At 38.5% G+C, this 8,079-nt stretch overlaps 1 protein-coding gene across 1 annotated transcript in view; it reads left to right on the forward strand.

Moving 5' to 3' along the window:
* LOC118741840 overlaps window positions 1-8,079 on the forward strand; it is a 150,501-nt gene that overhangs the window by 138,965 nt on the left and 3,457 nt on the right. Inside the window, exon 4 of the mRNA XM_036473812.1 lies at window positions 5,828-6,418. Within this exon, the coding sequence (XP_036329705.1) occupies window positions 5,828-6,418 (591 nt within the window). The remainder of the gene's footprint in view (window positions 1-5,827; window positions 6,419-8,079) is intronic.

Below are 8,079 nucleotides of genomic sequence, written 5' to 3' on the forward strand. Positions count from 1 at the left end.
CCGTATACGGACAATATTTCCATGAAAAGGATGATGAAAACGATGATAAAAACTATGAAGAGAGCGATGATGATGAAGACGAAGAAACGGAAGGCAAAAACTAGTGAAGATGTTCTCAAACCAGACGAGGAACCAGGTCCATCTTCCTCAGGATCAACACGTAAAAAGATCTCAAGGAAAACGACAACAAAGAAAAATACATAAACTACTCAGCATTATTATTTTTTGGCCCATAATACGTTTTTCTAGTGTATAATCATGTCTTTATAGCTTATAATTCAATGTATTTTGTTCATTACCAATAAATTATATTTTGTCGTATTTTTACTCTTCTTTCTCTACATTTTTAGTACACTTCTAAGCAAGTTAGGATTTTCTGCTTTTCACCACGTGAAAAAGCATCTCATCTTCCATCCGAATCAACCAAAAAGTGAAAATTGATTTTTTTACACCTAAGCCCCCTTTCCGTAGACCAGGTCACATATGCATATATGTAGTACAAACGATCGTTGATATAAATGCGAACTGTACTGATTGTTTAAAATTATGTGTTTGTTGTACATTTGTTCATGTTTGTCATTGTGCGTGTAATTTTATAGAGTAGTTTTGTGCTCTTGTTATCTCCTTGTATTAACTCGTCCTTCGTTGGTATACTCGTCTTCAAAAGAGTCACTACTCAAAATTTGGCATTTTTGACATTATGCGCTAAAAATGTATACAGAGCTTTTATTTACCTTTCAGCAAAAGCTGGAGCAAATTTGTGTTATAATTTGTTAAAAAAAGCTAAGGTAAAGTCGTCCTATGTGAGGATGATAGCAAGGCCAACTTATATAAGGTAGTGTTACAGGGGCAATTGAAATTTTCGCCCGATGTTAAACGTAGCGACCGTTGGTTCAACTTTGTGTTGTTTTGCTCTAGATTGCACCGTTTGTGGGCCTGTTGAATGAATTTATGTCTTGGTTGTATGAAAGATCAAAAAATTTGAATTTTCTGGCAAGTTGTACAACTTATCGCTACATTAATGGCCTTGTTGTACAAACTTATTTAATTTGCGTTTATTTTGTACACTAAATAACCGAAAGTGGATAACTCAGCTGAAATAGGTACGTGCTTTCGTTGATTTTTTTTATAAATGTAAGCCGAAACTATGAAATTGTAAAAATGAGATTTTACAATGAGACTGCTCGCAAAATTGCAATGTTTGTAGGCAAAACGTACAACTTGATTGCGGATTGATTTGAACCAACGTTTTCGGCTTGCATTATGTCAAAAGGATGTGTTTGTTGTAATTCCTTCTGTCATTTACTACCATTATGCGTAGGCCAATTCATGAAATCATTTCATGCGTTTGAGTAGAAACTGAATGAATGAACACCATTTCATCATTACAATTAACGCGAAATAGAGTTGATGCACTTAGTTTTTACTCAGATCGATGAAATGATTTCGTGAATTGGACTACGCATACATGTGATACTTATGCTTTTAATTTATAAGGTAATTTTATGTTTTTATACTCTTGCTACCACATGAATATATGAATTCGTGATAAGAATATATGAATTCGCCTTGGAAGATAGCAAGCGAGTAAGAATAAATGCCGAACAAAGGAATTTATCTTCTTTCAACTTAAATAAATGCATTTTGCAAACAAAAGTGCATACGTTACTTAGTGCCTTGGTAATGGCGAATTCGTAAAGATCTATTGATTGCATTATAAACATTTTCCTTTAATTTGTTAAACATACAATTACTTCCATTACAACCCGGTCCTATGGATGCTAGAAGCGCGAATTCATATAAGGTGGTGTTACTGGAAAATGAATAAATAAATTATATGTATATCAGAAAATTAATAAGAAGAAATGAAATTATTGCTTGATTTCTAACCAAACCTATGTATTTAACTCAATCGCCTAATGGTTTGCCGAACGGTAAACATATGTTTACACATCCAATTTCGTGATTAGGTACCTGGTACTCACACCTTTTTTAAAAAGTTTCACTTCTATCATGTGTCCGGGGTTACACACGCATTTTTATACCCGAGCGCACTTGTGCACAAGGGTATATTAATTTTGTTCGCATAACGGTTGTTTGTAACAGCCAAAACGAATCGAGATAGATATAGACAAATGTATACATAAATGATCAGAATGAAAAGATAAATCGATTAAGCCATGTCTGTCTTGCCCGTCCGTCTGTCCGTCTGTCCGTGTAGTAACCACGACCACTTCCCATATAACGGTAATTTCCAGAAATACGAAAACTGCGATATTTTAGTAACAACTGAAGATAATTCACTCAAAATTGATATTTGTGATAATTTTCAGACGAAAAATAAGAATATTGTAAATTTTTGGAAAATGGGCGTAGCCACGCCCACTTATGGTTACATGTGTATATCTTGGTAACCGCTCCACCAATTTCTTCCAAACTTGGCACAGTCGTTGGCCTTGATACAGCACACTAAATAGATGAAAATTTTAAAAAGCGGACAATAACCACGCCCACTTCACATATAACGGTAATTTCCACAAATACGAAAACTGCGATATTTTAGTAACTACTGAAGATTATTCACTCAAAATTGACATTTGTAATAATTTTCAGACGAAAAATAAGAATATTATAAATTTTTGGAAAATGGGCGTAGCCACGCCCACTTAAGGTTACATGTGTATATCTTGGTAACCGCTGCACTGATTTCTTCCAAACTTGGCACAGTTGTTGGCCTTGATACAGCATACAAAATGGCAGAAAATTTTAAAAATCGGACAATAACCACGCCCACATCCCATATAACGGTAATTTAGAGAAATACAAAATCTTCGATAAACCAGTAAATATTAAAGCTAATTTATTCAAAATTGATGGTTGCAACAATTCTTTACCAAGATATACGTTTATGGTAAAATTTTGGAAAATGGGCGTGGCACCGCCCACTTATGATCACATATATGTTTATCGGTAACCGTTCTACCAAACTCGGTATTTTTATTGTGCTTGCCAAATAAAAGCAAAACGTTGGAAATTATTGAAATCGGACTAAAATTACGGCCGCTTTTTATATAATGGCAAATTTCAGAAATGCTTGAAACTTCAATAATTCGAAATTTAAGGACGCTAATTTACTCAAAATTGATACACCCCGGCTTACCGGCAACATATATTTAATACTTGCGCCGGGTATTTAATGTTCGGCTCCGCCCGAACTTAGACTTTCTTACTTATTTTAATAATTCACTTAGTGGAAGTTCAAGATTTTCCGTTACAAATCAAAAATAATTTCTTATTTGTCAGACCTCATATATACCTACATATCTCACAAAATCATTAATAGAGTTGCCAAATAAATTAATTAAATTACTTAATATGAGTGTTTTGGCCACAAAATGGACTCATTTTACTTATTGTGCAGAATTAATGGCCTTTTCACCTCCATTTTGTGTTGTCATAAATGCTGCTGTATCCACATAAGTGAAATCATTTGCCTATCAGCTAGAGCAGTAACGTAGTATGTACTCTCTGCATTGTTTTTTTAATCTTACAAAGCCAATTAATTGCCTTTATGGCTAACTGGCTTCCCAGGAAAATAGCAATGTTGGCTTCAGTTCGTTCTGCCGTTAAAACTATGTGATACGCATCGCTAATAGAAAATGTTCCAGTCTAAAATCTTACCTATACTTCTGCTCTTTCCCTGATGGGAACATAATGTAAATACTAAAATTTTGTCCTAAAGAAAAACGTAGGACAGATACAGATTTGTTGCGAATAAATAAATAACTGAAAGGATGCAGAAGCAGTTTCCTTAACCTCAGACCACGGTGTGAAACTTTTTGTACATCCACCCTACCAATTTAGGTCTAATGCCCCAGTTCCGCTTCATTAGTTTCCGGCAGCTCCAGATAGCGGCTCTGGCATTTTAAATAGTTTAGGTGCAGATTTCAAAAGAGCTTGTTATCAAGGATAACTCCTAGATATTTGACCTCTTCGGAGAAGTGTATCTTTTTTCCTTGAGGGAATGGTTTTAGTAATTTGCCCTTTTTCCCTTTCCAGGAGAAAATGTCTATGCTAGTCTTCTTGGGGTTCATTATTACTGCACCATTTGGCGACTATGTTCAGAGCACTCTGCAGGGGAATGAAGATAGTATCTCTGAACGTCGGAGCCTTTAACAGTAAGAAGGCCGACTTATTCGTCTACTACGATGCACCATAGTATAGGGGAGATGGGCAACCGTTCGTAGCTAAGGATATGAATCTTTCCTGTTCTGCAGTGAATGTAAAGGTTCTGGGTTTAGGGACGTTTGCGACCTCCACGTCCAAGAAATATCCCAACGCCAACTCTTTGTCCTCTAAAGACTTCTCAATTTTTCTTGTGAGACTCTGAAGAACGTGGATAGTAGATCTTCCTCAAAGACAGACATATTGGTATCAATACAAAGGGTTCCGGGTAAGGAACTATCCCTGATATGCCTGTTAACGATTCTCTTCTTGGTTTTTAGTAGAAACGACGTAAGACTAATACGTAGTTATGACTTTGGTGGATCTACTGGTTCCCGCCACCTTTGGGATGTAGCGGACTGTCATTTCCTGCAATTGTAGAAGAAGGGACCCCACGCAAAACATGCTCTGCAAATTGGTATTAGAAAGGTCATTAGGCGGGAGGTCCCTTTTAAAGATGAGCTGGGAAAATGCCATCTGTTTCAGGTGCTGTAAAGCCGCTTTCCTTTGAAATCACGCTTCCGGTAAAGGGCCACGCTTCAGTAAAAGGACGAGTTGTAAAAATAACAGGGGCACCTAGAAGTTTAGTCCGAAGCTTTAAACATCTAGCCTTGGTTGATAAGCGTACCCTCAAAGTGGAAAAGTGGTTCGGTTCAAGGCATTTTTTTTTTGTTATTCATGGCCTTATAACAATTATATTCTACAACTTTATTGAGGTTGAGGCCATTTATAATAAAAAAAAATTTGTGAAAAAACAAAAATCGAAAATATATCCACTTTATCGGACTCTTTTCTGAGCTTATGTCTAACAAATTTCGGTGTAAATATGACTCTCGAATATTAAGGGCTCGATAAAATGCTTTGATGAAAAGCCTGGTGTATATGAATTTTGTTTTGAAGGGTGTCCCCGAAATGATTTCTTTTCGATGCTTTTGATGCTTAAGGTAGCATCACATGCTCGGTTGCCTTGCTTGTCAACAACAGCTTTGTGGGAAACTTAAAAAACTACAACACTACTGACTAAACGATTAGCTAGTAGATAAGATTGACCTTTTCAACAACTCGAATGCAATTATTAAACAGACAATGACATGTGAACAGACACCAGCATACTCGTATGTATTCAAACACATACATACACACATGGAATTTTTTATTGAAATAACTTAGCTCAACTTGACTAAAATGGAGCGCTCATCTTTCAAGAAGATGCCTAACAAATAAAAGTTTAAAGCAAAAAAATAAAATCAAGCAGTTTGTAGCTTTAACCATAAATGGATTGCCGTTCACGCTGCATTTTGTTTGAAGGTCAATTGCATATTAACCGAGTGGTGGCGACAAACTCTAAAGCACCATCGCCAATCTCTCAATTACTTAAAGCATCTCAGAAGCGAAGCTATGTATACAAATTCAATTACGATGATCTTTCAACCAACTAAAATCGATCTACAGTCATAAACTTTAATTTTATTCTAACTAATTACTACTACAGTATGTTCATATGTATAACTCTTTAACTTTTTTTAATCATTTAAAATTTTTTTATCTTTCATAAACTCGCAATATTAGTAACGTCTTTCCCATATTCTTCTACTCATTCTAGCTATCACCGTTCAAGCGCAAACACAACAAAAACGTTCATCGCGCATCACCAGCTCGCGTAGTTTCGGCACAAATGTCAAAGCGTCCGCCTCGAATGGTGTTAATTTCGTTTGCCCCGAAGAGTTTGGCTACTATCCGCATCCGTCCGATTGTACACAGTATTATGTGTGTGTATTCGGTGGTGCATTGCTCGAAAGTTGCACCGGCGGATTGATGTATTCGCATGAGCTACAAACCTGTGATTGGCCATGCAATGTGGTTTGTGAAGTTGTCGATAATAGCGCCGCGTCCCTAGGCAGCACTGGTAGCGGTAGTGGCACACGTTCGGGCAATCAACAACAACAGCAACAATCAATCAACAGTCAACAGGTGCCAAGTCGTATACGTTTCGGTTCTGCCTTCAGCAGTCCGGCGGGCACAACACAGTCACCGAAGGCAACAGTGCCACCGCAATACCATCGCCAGCCACCGCAGGTCATACAGGCGCAGGTGCAGTCATTACCACAGCATGCGGGCACAGTGATTGGTACGCGTCGACAGCCGAAACCATTCGATACGCAAGACGATATAGCGAAGGTTAGTGGGTGGACGGGTAAAGAGTGTTGAAGGGGGAAACGGTTAGATTTCAAATTAATTGAGGTCAGCATTTTTAGGGAATAAAATTATTTAAATACTTATTTTATAACAATGATTAATAACTATTTATTCTTTTTATTATTCACTAACAAATCATCATTTATTTTTTTGAATAATTTGAAAGCAGTCTTTGAATTACAGACCTGAAAGTTTCATAATCTTCGATCTTTTTCAGTTCGCTGAAGCAGCTTTGGTTTTATTTGCATACATACATACTAGCAGACCCGTAAGAAGATATTTATCCATTCCCGAGAGCTCATCGGGAGTGTGGAAGAAATGGGGCTCGAGGTTCTTGAGCCTTAGGTTCGCAAAGGCAGGCCACCAGAGCAGAAATTGTTGAGATGATACCACCTCAATGTCCTCCATGCAGCTGGTGCATTAAGGGTCATCGACAATATTCAGCTTACCTATCAGGCAATGACCAGTTAGTTAGACCAATAAAGAGAGGTGTAATTTGCTTAGTCCGAAGAGCTCTCTTGACCGCCTCCGGTCTACACGTGACCAGAGCGATTTAGCCACCTTGCATTCCAAGGCCGTCGCCCGGCACACACTGACCTGACTAAACACCAATCTGCGCAGAAGTATACCGCATCAGGTCCGGCGGTGCACCCAGACTTTCTCTAACAGGGTACAATTCCTCAAGGGTTCCCTGTCGGCCATGCAGTTTCCCACGATTTCGCGGTCGATAAGGAAGTCAAACAATCCCTCACCGTTTTCGATCTATTGGCTGTCGGAGTGGATATTCACCTCTTTAACCAACCAGTCCCCAGCATCCTGTATTGCGGCTACCTTTGCTTGGAGAGTTCTTAGCAGAAGACACCTCACCCTACCTTAACATTCAGATTCGATCCGTCCGTAAATATGTTTACAGGACCCCGATTCCAGATGCTGCACCCTTCCCAGTCCTCGTTCACTGAAATGTGGGTGGGTTAGGAATGCCTTCGGACCACAAGCGGTATGCAGTGGTATGTTTAAGTCGGTAGCTTTTTAGAATACTGGCGTGGCCATAGCTCGAGACGAACTTAAATTAGCCTTACTGCGGCGCCACAGCGACAGCTATTCCTGCTAAATCTATGGACACAACATTAAAACATAGCATTGAGCGCCAGAGTAGGAGTGGTCCGAAGTGTCCCACTGATCCCAATTAAGGCAGCTCGTTGCACTGCTTCCAGCTGCTTGACGATGAAGGCCTTTTCTAGTACATTCCACTAGAGGAGTACCCCATATGTATAATAAAACTGGGTTAATTTATGTCATAAAGCCAATGAACTACTTTCGGCGAGAGATCTCAGCGGTTGGCAATGGCTCCTCTTGGGCTATTGTAGTATTTTTGATTCTTTCCTCTAAGTGTGGCTTCCAGGAAAGCTTTCTGTCAAAGATCAATCCCAGATTCTTCACGCTGTCAGAGAGACCTATTGGAAGACTTCCCACTGAGATAAAACGGCTATTCGGTAACTTCTACCTCCTAGTAAAAATAACAAGCTCTACTTTTCTAGGGTTCACACCCAGCTTGCAGCTAATAGTCCAGTTTTCAACTAAGTTCAGGTAATCCCGCATAAGTTCAAATAGTGTTTCCAGAAACTTTCCCTTTGTTATCAGTGCTACATCGTCAGTATA

This window comes from Rhagoletis pomonella, unplaced genomic scaffold (genome assembly GCF_013731165.1).
Source record: "Rhagoletis pomonella isolate Grant_MI unplaced genomic scaffold, Rhpom_1.0 Rhpom_scaffold_00006, whole genome shotgun sequence".
NCBI classification, from domain to species: Eukaryota; Metazoa; Arthropoda; class Insecta; order Diptera; family Tephritidae; genus Rhagoletis; species Rhagoletis pomonella.